At 41.3% G+C, this 15,143-nt stretch overlaps 1 protein-coding gene across 1 annotated transcript in view; it reads right to left on the reverse strand.

The window, feature by feature from the left end:
* The window catches only part of LOC143724303 (cadherin-2), a 122,158-nt gene extending 107,648 nt beyond the window's left edge, over positions 1-14,510 (reverse strand). The window contains exons 1-2 of the mRNA XM_077217301.1: positions 14,238-14,510; positions 10,003-10,117 (exon numbers count right to left, since the gene is read on the reverse strand). Of these exons, the coding sequence (XP_077073416.1) occupies positions 10,003-10,117; positions 14,238-14,294 (172 nt within the window). The 5' untranslated portion in view covers positions 14,295-14,510. The remainder of the gene's footprint in view (positions 1-10,002; positions 10,118-14,237) is intronic.
* Between the last annotated feature and the right edge of the window lie 633 nt (positions 14,511-15,143).

Here is a 15,143-nt window from a genome sequence, read left to right on the forward strand (position 1 = left end):
GAGAACACTGCTTTGCATTATATTCACTTTTACTCAAATTGTGACTGTAGGTAAAAAGTATGAATTAGTCTGAATTAAGTATACCTATATAATACTTACCCAAAAAGTACAGTAAATTTACTTTAAAAAGGTTTTTGGTGTCTTTTTAAAATCTTAATTTACACATGTAAATTGACAGACATTCGGCAGGCATGACGTGAACAGTCTCGGCGGCAGGCACGACGTGTACAGTCTGGCTTGGCGGGCATAACGTGAACAGTCATTTGTGCGGCAGGACGTGAAGCTCAGGCTCGGCAGGACTGACGTGAAGCTCAGGCTCGGCAGGACTGACGTGAAGCTCAGGCTTGGCAGGACTGGCGTGAAGTGCAGGCTTGGCAGGACCGACGTAAAGCTCAGGCTCGGCAGGACTGACGTGAAGCTCAGGCTCGGCAGGACTGACGTGAAGCTCGGGCTCGGCAGGACTGACGTGAAGCTCGGGCTCGGCAGGACTGACGTGAAGCTCGGGCTCGGCAGGACTGACGTGAAGCTCGGGCTCGGCAGGACTGACGTGAAGCTCGGGCTCGGCAGGACTGACGTGAAGCTCAGGCTCGGCAGGACTGACGTGAAGCTCGGGCTCGGCAGGACTGACCTGAAGCTCAGGCTCGGCAGGACTGACGTGAAGAGGCTTGGCAGATCTGACGTGAATATCAGGCTGAGGGGATCTTGTGAGTTCGTGGGACCCCTCATCCACAAAGCCCCCAGTAAATAGCGAGCCGCTTATCCGAAGGGCAATATATATATATATATATATATATATATATATATACATACTGTTTTAACGTCCATTGTGGGGTGTTGTCAGGCATAAGGTATTCCAGGAGGTCTGTAAGGCTGTAGTGGAACATGTCTTTCAAGACATCATCGTCAACGTCCACCCCATAGCAGAGCTCGCAAAATCCCTCCACATACCTCTCAATCGGGCGGTCACCTTGGCTGAGGCGAAAGAGACTGATTGCTGGGTCCATATTTTGGTTGTGGATTCTGTTGTGAATGCATTCACTGGAGGCAAGCTGGTGGAGGACCCAAATGCAACTTTTCTTCAAAACATAATCAAACATAAAACAAAGGCATGGCAAGGCATGAAACAAGAACAACAACAGGAAACCTGGACGAAACATTCACCAGAACAGTCAACAGTAACATACAATCCACAACAAAGACACAGGACAATCATGAGGGCTTAAATACACTAATTGCAAGACAAGGAACACTTGTGAACAATGATTAGACAATTAACAAATGACAAGACACATGGCAGGATCACATGACAATCAGGGAATCACATAGCAGACAAGAACAAGGAACAAGACACAAAACCCACACCGTGACAATTACACTTAATAATTAGTATATTTGGCAATTTTGCTTAAATGAAGTATTGCAAAAATGAGTACTCGCTTGCTTCAATTCAACACGTACGTAGTGTTTTGATATCTTTAAGTCTAGTGCTCTGACCCTTCTCACGACACAGTTTCACATCTCTTCTGTTAATAACCTCTGGAGGAAGAAGTGTCCGCTTGTGGTCCGGTGAGACGAGGCGATGTACAGTGGATCTAACAGAAGCTTATTAACTTTAATATACTCAACGCAACAAAGATACACAGAAGGCAAACACACATCACAGCGATGTGAGCGAACACAAACAACAACAGACTATGAACTGAACCAAGAGAGGGCAATATATACAGCTAACAAATTAACCAAACAAGAACCAGGTGAAAGAAATTTAAAAAAAAACATTTGATTTGACACACCTTATTGCCATGGGAATGAATGAGTTTTTTGCTCGATTTGTTCTAACCTTAGGATATCTATATCTACGACCAGCGGCTTGAACTCCACTGAAAGTGGATGGGTTGTATCCATACAAATCTTGTCTGCCTTCAGTACCAATCTGGTCAGATGTAGATGGTACAAGTCTTCCTGTTGTTTACCAATGATTTTTCCACAGGTTTTAACAATCTTCCCCAATTTGTTCTTGTGGATAATTTTTGAACATCCATACCAGCATAATATACAGTAAGAGAGAATACTCTCAATAAAGGACTTGTAAAAAAGAGTCAGAATTTTGTTGTCAACATTAAAATAATTTAGTTTCCTAAGAAAATACAAACGTTGTTGACCCTTTTTAAAAACTGCATCAGCACATTGATTCCAGGATAATTTATGGTCAATGATAAGACCGAGATATTTCTACTCCGTCACCATCTCTATCTCCTCTCCTTTTATCAGAGTCGGAGTGGGTGACGGCGCCCCATGTCTAAAATCAAAGACCAACTCTTTGGTCTTGGGCGTATTCAAATGCAACTGGGAAGCTTCACACCATTCAGCAAATTCATGCAACACTGGACCATGTTCAGTTTCATCTTGCTCCAATAAACTAATCACAGTAGTATCATCTGCAAATTTAATTATATGACGTCCTTGGTAACTACTGCGACAACAGTCAGTGTACAATATATATACTAGTGGTGACAAGACACTACCTTGTGGTGTCCCAATTGAAGTGAAGCGGACCCCGGATAATATGTTCCCCACCCTTACTCTTTGTGGCTGCCCACTCAGGAAATCCAAAATTAACGATGAGTTTAGCTGGAAATTGTCTCTAAATCTGTTTGCTAAAATTTGTGGGTGGATTGTATTGAATGCTGATGAAAAGTCTGCAAATAAAACGCGAGCATGTGTTTTACAACCTTCCAGGTGTTTATACAGATAATTTAAAAACACTACAATGGCATCGTCCGCCCCCCTCCCAAATCTATAGGCAAATTGTAGAGGGTCAAGGGCATGTCTACAAGAGTTCATGATGTGTGTTTTGATGATCCGCTCAAGTGATTTAACTAAAAGAGAGGTGAGGGCGATGGGCCTATAATCCTTGGATGAGGATGGATGGGAGACTTTGGGAAGGGGGGTCACAACTGCTGTTTTCCAAAGCAGTGGAACCACCTGGGTGTCCATTGAGTGCTGGAAGAGGGAACAAATTGGAACAAATTAAATCCACTTAATTGGGCCGCACAGTGCTTCAGCACTCTGCCTCCAATGGTATCCGGCCCGGGCTTTTCCGTACGTTAGTCCTCTCAAACACTCGCTGGACCATGTCCTCCTTAATGATCTAAGTGCTCTCCATCCCAGCATCGTCTATCATAATCTGTTGCCAGGGCAGAGACATTATCATTGTCATTTCTTTCAAAGCGGGTAAAATGTTCATTTAAGTTTTCGGCCAGAGCAAAGGATGCTGTGTCATCCATAAAGTCAATTTTTTTACCTGTCTTAAAGGGGGTGTTGGCCATCAGCTTTATACCAGTTCATGCAGCCCTTGAATTCCCCATAGCCAGGGTACTCTGTACCTTGTCCTTGTAGTGACACATGGCCTTATATATCTCCTTATTGACCTTCCTTTGCATATCTTTTCTATTCTGTAAATTTCCTGAAGTGAAGACCCTCTTTTTCTCATTTAGTGTGTCCTTTAGTTCTTTCGTCACCCACGGTTTATTGTTTGGGTACACCTTGAGGGTCTTAGTTGGAATGACCACACTCACACAAAAGTCTAAGTAGCCCGAGATAGCCTCTGTCTGTTCGTGCAAGTCAGCTGAAGAGTCCTCGAAGATGGTCCAGGATGTACACTCCAAGCATCCTTTCAACGTCTCTACACTGTCCTCATCTCACACCTGGACCAGCTTTTCCACAGGCTTAATCCTTTTCAAAACCGGTTTATAAGTGGGTCTTAGAGGGACTGTGTTGTGATCTGAGCCACCCAAGGGAGCCCTGGCACTGGATGAGTATACATTGGGGATGGAACCGTAGCATAAGTCAATGATTTTATTTTTTCGTGTTGGACAGGTGACATACTGCGAATAAGTAGACAGTGTTTTTTTGAGGGTGCAGTTATTAAAGTCCCCCATTATAAACTTGGGCGCATCTGGTGAGATTTCATCCAATACTTGGATGATATTAAAAATAATGTCTGCTGCCTTGTTTATGTCTGCTCTTGGATGTATATGTGACCGAATCACGGAAACTAGGGACACAAGTCGGTTCTGGGGCATTTTGAGTTATTTATAGATTCTGAAAGTGTAGTTTCCAAGCTTTCCAACGATGTGTAACACATGGAAATCTGATGATATTTGGAGAAGTTGTGGCCAATTGAAGGTAGGCACTCAAAAAAGCTAAAAGGTTAGATAACGGCCTCTAAAGATTGTGCAGTTCTCACCTCTCTCTGCTGCTAGGAGTGACAATAGGCCTCATTTACATCTCATTTAGATAAGCCATACCCCCTGTAAAGCTCCCTCTGTGCTTTACAGCTTTTTTTTCTTTCCTGAGCTAGCTAATAACAATAGGTAGGTATGGGAAGGTCTAAATATGGACTAAACATAACGTGTACGTGTTCTTAGAGGCCGTTTCCAGATCTGACGAAGGACTTTCGCCTGGACCCGATGACAATGCAGTGCTGAAGTGTCAACTAGCCTCTCCCTATGGAGGATCCCTATACCACTCTACAGATAAAGCCTTGTGGAATTTTTCGGTTCGCGTATCTACCCGAAGTGATAAGATAAAATAAAATTCTGCATCAAAATTTATAGACAAGACAAGTAGTTTGTTTAGGCATGATTTGTAAGGAATTACAAACCCGCGCACATATATTCAAACGCACATAACTATAGAATCAATTCTTAATGCGCATGTGAACGCCATCAGCGTCTATCACAGGTTCACGTTTAAAGTCTGTTTAGAGAGAACGGTGTCGTCTTAGCGGCCCCTAATTTAATAACAAATGATCATTTAGACGGAAGTGAATCAATCAAAACTAACTTTAGCCGGAAAAACATTTTTCAAGAGCCACTATAAAATCAAACCAATCTCTGTTACCTTAAATTATATGTTTATCTCTGTAAAGCTGCTTTGAAACAATCTACATTGTTAAAGGCGCTATATAAATGAGGATTACTTGACTTGACTTAGAATGAACACAAAACGACAAACTTTGATGTTTATGGAAACTCACCCCCAGGACCGGCGAATGCACTTCTGCCGCTCTATGCGAAAAACAATTGTGCTGCCCATCTATTTGGAACGTATACCAGCAACAACACACAAAGACCAATATGCCATATACATATAATGCAAAACCAGCAACAACACACAAAGACCAATAAGCCATAGGCCTACATATAACACAAATAGTGCGCAACGCTCGTGTGCCCAGAATGTCAACAATATTAAAGTTTATGCAGGAGGCAAATGCCTGCTGGCATTTTCTTTAAGCAGTTATGACAGGAATTTTCCAAATAATCACATTTCACCTCCTCAAATTACTGTCGCAAATCTCTTTACCCCACTTTCTTATGTGCGTATACACACACAAATGAAATGTCCGCAAGCACATTATATCATCAGCAGGTTCAGCATCTTAAATAACGACTAAAGAGCAAATGAAGCTTAACTTACGTTTCAGAAGTGCGCACGGCAGGCCTTCATCGCAGCAAAGGTCTTAACTGCATCCTCTATTTCGATTCTCTGTGCCAGTTCATGTTCTATGGAGAATGTTGCCAGTCCATTAAGTCTTTTCCCTGTTCACAAAACGTTCCCCATTCAAAGCAATCGGGACGTCACATATGAAACAGCCAGCCAGCGCTGTCAGTGAGTCGCCGTATTCAAGCACCGAGGGCGCGCGCGCCGCGCCCATACCTCCGGTTCAGTTTCCCAAGCCCACGAAGTGCGGCGATCGGAACACGGAGGCCATTCTACCCCTAGCTGTACATGTAAAAGCATGGGAAGCGATTCCAGGGATACCAGAATGCAAAGGGGCCATAGAACTGGTACCTCCTTCTCTAAGCGAGCGTTGCTGGCCGGTTCACTTGCCACGCTGATAACAAACAGTATCGACCCGACTATTAAAGCCCACTGCCATACGCGATGGTATAATTCTGTAAAAAAATGCATCTAATGACGTTTTTTACTGAAAATAATCACAACAACTAATCAAACAAACAAAAAAGGACGAGACAGACAGCCTGTACTGCAGGTCGCCACTGTGCAGCGCCCTCTGCTCTTCTGGTCTTTTTAAACAGCACTTTATACAGTATAGCTTTAATGATATCACAAGTATCATAACTCATAACTTTTACCTATTGTCACGGTTACAGAGAGAAGCAGACAGGTGAATAGTAATGTAAACTGTTTATTGAACAGAGGCACGGATGTGAACTGCAGTGATGATCGGTGAGTAGATATATGAAGAATCAGAACTGGATGTGGAACTTAGCTCGATGGTTAACTGGAATCTCTGTTATAGATGCGGGCTGGATACAGCATGCAGACGACAGATGGCGGATGAAGAAGCAGCAGGAGATGACGGTCAGAGAAGACGAACAGGAACGGGATCTTCGTGGTAAGTTTAACAGGTAAGGATTGTAGAGAGTCTGTGTGGTTACGTAAGGACGAGACCAGAATGGGAAGTTTCTCTTTATAGTGAGGGTGATTGATGATGTGCATGTGCGGTGAATCAGAAGTCCGGGGAGAGTGAACGAGAGAGCGGAGCGAGCTGATCTGTTGACTCCGTTACACCTATAGGTCTACTGGAATAGAAACATTTACTCAAGAAATTCATTACAGTCAGAAAGACGTATGGTACAGAGAACTGTAATTTCGGAGCGGGATTTGAGTGAACGTGGTTTAACCGGTGAGTGGGAGCGGTTCATGAGTGGAGCAACTGAAACAGAGAAAACACAGAAAAAAGCCTGATGTCTTTCCTTTTTCTAGATAAAATTCAGACCCCAAAAGAAAAAATTACATGACAAAACTAGTTTGGTCAAATCCAGTAGACATGCAGTACAGATCATTAAGAACTCCATCGCTTCCAGGCCATCCTGAAATATGACATTAGCATAAAGCGATTCAACATCCATTTTATTTTTCAGTATGGATTCTAAAATTACCCCTAGTTTTGCGTTATTATTTTGAGGCATGTTTGAACAGCATTTTTTGTATAATCCAGATTGTAACCCTTTTTAAAAATATATTGTGTTATGGAAATGGTACTCAGAATGTATTTTTATTTTATGGAACAGTATGTGACCTTTATCGGTTAATTAACAAAGGACAGTCGTAGGAGTGTTTTAATTAATGATTAAGAGTATTGTGCTGGAAACAACACCTTTGTGAGAGTCTGTCAATACATTTCTATATTTTTGGAGCGGTTTTAAGTGTTTTTGTCAGATCACCCACAGTGAGCAGCGTGACAGTGATGTGCGTCTTCAGTTTTGTGTTTCCTCTGTAGTTATAGCCCCGAATCTTTAGTTATCGGTCTCAATGTGCCGTTTACTGAGCCCATGCATTTCTGTAGACAGAAACTTTCATTTGATCGCTCACATATTTATTGAGAATTGAGTTGAAGAATGATGAGAGATGAATCATGAGAATTTTGAAATGGGCCTGTAATAATTCACTCCCTTAAAACTGCTGAGGTTTGCAGGTTAGATCTAAATCGCAGGTCGTTTATAAACACTTAAGATTAAAAGAATTCAAAACAAGAGGAAGAATTGTACAAGTGCGAGGATAGAAGCAATCACACAACCATTAAGATTCAAGCACAGTTAAGAAGATTTAGCTAATTTTATCACTACCGTAATGCAGAGAATATCATTATTTGTAAAGTCCAGCTTAGCAAACATCATGTTAGTATTGCACTGAAAAGAGTAAAGTATGATTATTTTAGCAGGGTCAAATACTGTCTGTGAGCTAAAACAACAGCAATCACATGACACATCACATCTGCTGACCTCAGTAGGTACGAACTATCACAACAGTCTCTGAACAAACCCTCAGGATCTGTGGAAGTGGGAGACAGACAGTGAAACCCGACACCACGTTCAGAGAGTGCACACCGACACAAGACAAAGAGCGATTTGATGTACATCAACAGACGGCCTGCCAGAGAAAGCCTGTTCTTCTCTGATGATGAATATGAGGCTGGTCCTCGGTGCGTTCGGCCTGTGTAATGAGAGCGAGGGAGGACCGGGGCTCAATGAAAGAGGGATTGAACACTGCTCAGTGAACTGGCAGCTCACAACACAAACAGACCCTGCTTTGTGGAGAAAGAGACCGAGATCCTCACCTCTCACCCCATGAAAGAGCCAGCACAGAGAAAGAAGAGAAATAGTCGTCGACACATCACCTGTCCAGTGCCAGACACACACTTCTATTGTAAGGCACATTCAGATGATAGAACTGAATAGAAATAAAGAGACGTCTTCACATTAAGACCCCTGAGATTTAAGGTCAACAACCATTTTACTGCCCTAATGTGACATACTACAGTGATATTCAATGGGAATGTAGGGCAAGACTTGATTTTGTCTACAAGGAATCATCCCGATTGTGAAAAGTATACAGTATATTTGCAAACAGCAATTTACAAACTCATAACATATTCTGTATGTTTTACAAATCCACAAAGAAATAAAGCACAATTAATTTATACACAAGTGTGTTTGCACATTTCTGAATGTTTATACGTGTACCGATTGATAATTGAATCTGCATTCAGAAATTGGACAGATTTATAAATAAAAAAAAAAGGTTTTAAGACAGTTATTTATAGCTCTTGCTGTAGTGTGTCAGTGAGAAATATCAGTTCACATCTCCAAACATTCCCATTAATTGTAATAATCCAGTGATAGTCTGACAACAGCTAGTCTGATCTGATCTCAGCATCATCGAGTCCATCTGTGATTTACATGAAGAAACAGAAAAATATTCAGACACAGGACATGGCAACTTCACAAACATATGTTAAATATTTGACTCTGAAGGAAGTCAAAAGAAATTAACTGAGAATGAAGGAAGTCAAAAGAAATTAACTGAGAATCAACGCAATAGTCAGTCAGGTCAGGAATAACAGTCATGATCAACACTGTCGACCTCCAACTATCCCAAGAAATACCATTACACAAGGTCTACATTTAACTTCTACAGCATACGCTTTACTCTGTGTTATTCAGCCTTGTGAAGTGTGGTATTTCATGTGTGTCCACACACACCCTCTTACTGAAAGTGCTCCATTATCAGCTCTGTGTCAGATTAATAACCACCTCTCTGTGATAAACTAATGACCGATTAGATAAGCAGTTATTATTGAGGCCGTCACATTCTCCAGTGACAGGACACATGAACACACGGCTGCAACATATCTCAATTAACACATCAACCTGGAGTGAGACTTCAACAAAATACAGCAGGAATTCATCAGGAACAACTTCATCAACGTCTCTCGAGCAACAATTAAACAAGCGAACGCAGACAGTGCTGAGGAATATCCTCAGACAGATAACCAGCGTCAGCCTTAGTGACTGCAGGATTGTGCTGTTCTCATCAGGGCATCAATCGCTCAGAGCTTCTGAACAGCGAAAGCAAAGACAGCACAGCGGACAAAGATGCCCGTCCAGCACATTTATTTAGAAAAACAAGCTTTTCGACAGTTTCAAACGTAATTTGACTGGGGAAATGCCGGCCCCGAAAACCCATATGTAGTGCAGTAGGCAAATAGACAATATTCTTTCCATTCTTCTTTAGGAATATCTTCCTGAAGATCATTCTTCCATGCTGATTATTAGGATAAAGAATTTATTTTGATAAATAATCAACAACGCACTGGACTCGGACGCACTGGACTCGCACTGGACTCGGACCCACTGGACTCGGACGCACTGGACTCGGACGCACTGGACTCGGACGCACTGGACACTGGACTGATATAAATGTTGGAGCGCTGTCACTGTATTTCCTACGAGACACTGTTAAGAGAGAAGTAGCTTTGTGTGTGTGTGTGTGTGTGTGTGTGTGTGTGTGTGTGTGTGTGTGTGTGTGTGTGTGTGTGTTTGTGTGTGTGTGTGTGTGTGTGTGTGTGTGTGTGTGTGTGTGTGTGTGTGTGTTTTTGTGTGTGTGTGTGTGTGTTCTCATGTTTACCAGTGAAGACGGGCTGTCCCGGCAGCAGCACAGCTTCAGGAATCACTGTGGTGTAGAAATCCTCAGAGAAACCCGGCCGGCAAACACCACGACCTCCGAACTCTCCGTCTAGAGACTGCAGAACACAACACACACTCATCAGCACACAAACACAACAAACCCTCATCGGCACACAAACACTTCTCAGCACACAACACACACTCATCAGCACACACACACACACACTCATCAGCACACACACACACTCATCAGCACACACACACACTCATCAGCACACACACACACACTCATCAACACACACACACACACACACTCATCAACACACTCATCAGCACACAAACACAACAAACACTCATCGGCACACAAACACTTCTCAGCACACAACACACACTCATCAGCACACACACACACACTCATCAGCACACACACACACACACACACACACACACACACACTCACACACACACACACACACACTGATCAGCGCACACACACACTCATCAGCACACAAACACTCATCAGCACACAAACACAACAAACACTCATCGGCACAAACACTTCTCAGCACACAACACACACTCATCAGCACACACACACACACACTCATCAGAGCACACACACACTCATCAGCACACAAACACTCATCAGCACACAAACACTCATCAGCACACAAACACAACAAACACTCATCGGCACACAAACACTTCTCAGCACACAACACACACTCATCAGCACATACACACACTCATCAGCACACACACACACTCTCATCAGCACACAAACACACTCATCAGCACACAAACACTCATCAGCACACAAACACTCATCAGCGCACAAACATTTATCAGCACACAAACACTCATCAGCACACAAACACTCATCAGCGCACAAACATTTATCAGCACACAAACACTCATCAGCACACAAACACTCATCAGCGCACAAACATTTATCAGCACACAAACACAACAAACTCTCATCAGCACAGAAACACATCAGTAAACTAACCCTGAACACTTCTGAAGTAAACTAACCCTGAACACTTCTGAAGTAAACTAACCCTGAACACTTCTGAAGTAAACTAACCCTGAACACATCTGAAGTAAACTAACCCTGAACACATCTGAAGTAAACTAACCCTGAACACATCTGAAGTAAACTAACACTGAACACTTCTGAAATAAACTAACCCTGAACACTTCTGAAGTAAACTAACCCTGAACACTTCTGAAATAAACTAACCCTGAACACTTCTGAAGTAAACTAACCCTGAACACTTCTGAAGTAAACTAACCCTGAACACATCTGAAGTAAACTAACCCTGAACACATCTGAAGTAAACTAACCCTGAACACATCTGAAGTAAACTAACACTGAACACTTCTGAAATAAACTAAACCTGAACACTTCTGAAATAAACTAACCCTGAACACTTTTGAAATAAACTAACCCTGAACACTTCTGAAGTAAACTAACCCTGAACACATCTGAAGTAAACTAACACTGAACACTTCTGAAATAAACTAACCCTGAACACTTCTGAAGTAAACTAACCCTGAACACTTCTGAAATAAACTAACCCTGAACACTTCTGAAGTAAACTAACCCTGAACACTTCTGAAGTAAACTAACCCTGAACACATCTGAAGTAAACTAACCCTGAACACATCTGAAGTAAACTAACCCTGAACACATCTGAAGTAAACTAACACTGAACACTTCTGAAATAAACTAAACCTGAACACTTCTGAAATAAACTAACCCTGAACACTTTTGAAATAAACTAACCCTGAACACATCTGAAGTAAACTAACCCTGAACACTTCTGAAATAAACTAACCCTGAACACTTCTGAAGTAAACTAACCCTGAACACTTCTGAAGTAAACTAACCCTGAACACATCTGAAGTAAACTAACCCTGAACACATCTGAAGTAAACTAACCCTGAACACATCTGAAGTAAACTAACACTGAACACTTCTGAAATAAACTAAACCTGAACACTTCTGAAATAAACTAACCCTGAACACATCTGAAGTAAACTAACCCTGAACACTTCTGAAATAAACTAACCCTGAACACTTCTGAAGTAAACTAACCCTGAACACTTCTGAAGTAAACTAACCCTGAACACATCTGAAGTAAACTAACCCTGAACACCTCTGAAGTAAACTAACCCTGAACACTTCTGAAATAAACTAACCCTGAACACATCTGAAGTAAACTAACCCTGAACACTTCTGAAGTAAACTAACCCTGAACACTTCTGAAATAAACTAACCCTGAACACATCTGAAGTAAACTAACCCTGAACACATCTGTAGTAAACTAACTCTGAACACCTCTGAAGTAAACTAACCCTGAACACTTCTGAAGTAAACTAACCCTGAACACATCTGAAGTAAACTAACCCTGAACACATCTGAAGTAAACTAACACTGAACACTTCTGAAGTAAACTAACCCTGAACACATCTGAAATAAACTAACCCTGAACACATCTGAAGTAAACTAACCCTGAACACATCTGTAGTAAACTAACACTGAACACTTCTGAAGTAAACAAACTCTGAACGCTTCTGAAGTAAACTAACTCTGAACGCTTCTGAAGTAAACTAACCCTGAACACATCTGAAGTAAACTAACCCTGAACACATCTGAAATAAACTAACCCTGAACACATCTGAAGTAAACTAACCCTGAACACATCTGTAGTAAACTAACCCTGAACAAATCTGTAGTAAACTAACACTGAACACTTCTGAAGTAAACTAACTCTGAACACTTCTGAAGTAAACTAACTCTGAACACTTCTGAAGTAAACTAACCCTGAACACATCTGAAGTAAACTAACCCTGAACACATCTGTAGTAAACTAACCCTGAACAAATCTGTAGTAAACTAACACTGAACACTTCTGAAGTAAACTAACTCTGAACACATCTGAAATAAACTAACCCTGAACACATCTGAAGTAAACTAACCCTGAACACATCTGTAGTAAACTAACCCTGAACAAATCTGTAGTAAACTAACACTGAACACTTCTGAAGTAAACTAACCCTGAACACTTCTGAAGTAAACTAACTCTGAACACTTCTGAAGTAAACTAACCCTGAACACATCTGAAGTAAACTAACACTGAACACTTCTGTAAACTAACCCTGAACACATCTGAAGTAAACTAACCCTGAACACTTCTGAAGTAAACTAACACTGAACACTTCTGTAGTAAACTAACCCTGAACACTTCTGAAGTAAACTAACCCTGAACACATCTGAAGTAAACTAACCCTGAACACATCTGAAGTAAACTAACCCTGAACACTTCTGAAGTAAACTAACCCTGAACACTTCTGAAGTAAACTAACCCTGAACACTTCTGTAGTAAACTAACTCCGAACACATCTGTAGTAAACTAACCCTGAACACATCTGTAGTAAACTAACCCTGAACACTTCTGAAGTAAACTAACCCTGAACACTTCTGAAGTAAACTAACCCTGAACACATCTGTAGTAAACTAACCCTGAACACATCTGAAGTAAACTAACCCTGAACACTTCTGAAGTAAACTAACCCTGAACACTTCTGAAGTAAACTAACCCTGAACACTTCTGAAGTAAACTAACCCTGAACACATCTGTAGTAAACTAACACTGAACACTTCTGAAGTAAACTAACCCTGAACACTTCTGAAGTAAACTAACCCTGAACACTTCTGTAGTAAACTAACTCCGAACACCTCTGAAGTAAACTAACCCTGAACACTTCTGAAGTAAACTAACCCTGAACACATCTGAAGTAAACTAACCCTGAACACTTCTGAAGTAAACTAACCCTGAACACATCTGAAGTAAACTAACCCTGAACACATCTGAAGTAAACTAACCCTGAACACTTCTTAAGTAAACTAATCCTGGATCATGAGTTGCTCTGGAGCAGGTTATGTACAGAGAGTAAGTTTCTATGGCTACTTGCATACCCTGAAAGTTACCTCCGCTTTGGAACCGAAAGTATAAGTTATCCGCTAACTTACTCTTAAACATATCCGGTATGTCACATAACCTGCTTTCTGGAATACACCCCAGCACACAAACACTCATCAGTACAAAAACACAACAAACACTTATCAGCACACAAACAGCCAAAAAGCATCATCCACTTATCCACGGCAGATATTCTCCAGCAGATAAAGCTTCACTGTTAGCTGTCACATTTCTACTCAAACATTACCTGCGAGGCTGCCAGGAGGAGAAAGAGAAGCAAAGCCCGGCCCGGGATGAGCAGCATTGATGTGCTTGTTTATGAATCCCTGTGGAGTGCGAGTCTTCCTCGCTTCAGTCTTTACAGAGCGAATGTTTCTGCTGCAGCCCGTCAGTGTTGTGTGTTTGTCGGATCCTGGATGCACTGAAGCACTGAATCTCCCTCAGAAGCTCTCTGTCTCTCTAACTCTCCCTGTCGGGCTCAGCAGCAGCAGTCACTCACAGAATCACATTCGCACGCACTCTCACTCTCACTCTCACTCTCACTCTCACATGCTCAAAGAGTTGGGACGGGGACGGTATGATTGTTTAATGTTTCTGAAAGAGTCTCTTCTGCTCACCCCAGCAGCATTTATCTGATCAAAAATGCAGTAAAACAGTGAAATATTATTCCAGTGTAAATCATCTGTTTTCTATGTGAATATATAGTAAAGTGTAATTTATTTCTGTGATCAAAGCTGAATTTTCAGGATCATTACTCCAGTCTTCAGTGTCACATGATCCTTCAGAAATCATTCAAATATGATGATTTGATGCTTAAGAAACATTTATGATTATTATCAATGTTGTAATCAGTTGTGCTGCTTCCTGTGCAGAATTCTGTGAAAACTGTCATATATTATATTTTTTAGGATTCTTTGATGAACAGAAAGTTCAAAAGAACAGCATTTATTTGAATTTTAAATAATTTGTAACATTATAAATGTCATTGCCGTCACTAAGCACAATCCTAGTCACTTATAAATTTGTGATCTGTACATATACTGTTATGATGACTGCATAAAATCAGACATGACACAGGTGAACATACTTCAACACATCAACCTTTTAGTTATATTAATCAGTTAGGGATGAGTCTTCATCTTCTCAAAATATG

Source organism: Siphateles boraxobius, unplaced genomic scaffold (assembly GCF_051911475.1).
Source record: "Siphateles boraxobius isolate OS27281-9 unplaced genomic scaffold, OSU_SipBor_1 72, whole genome shotgun sequence".
Taxonomy (NCBI): Eukaryota; Metazoa; Chordata; class Actinopteri; order Cypriniformes; family Leuciscidae; genus Siphateles; species Siphateles boraxobius.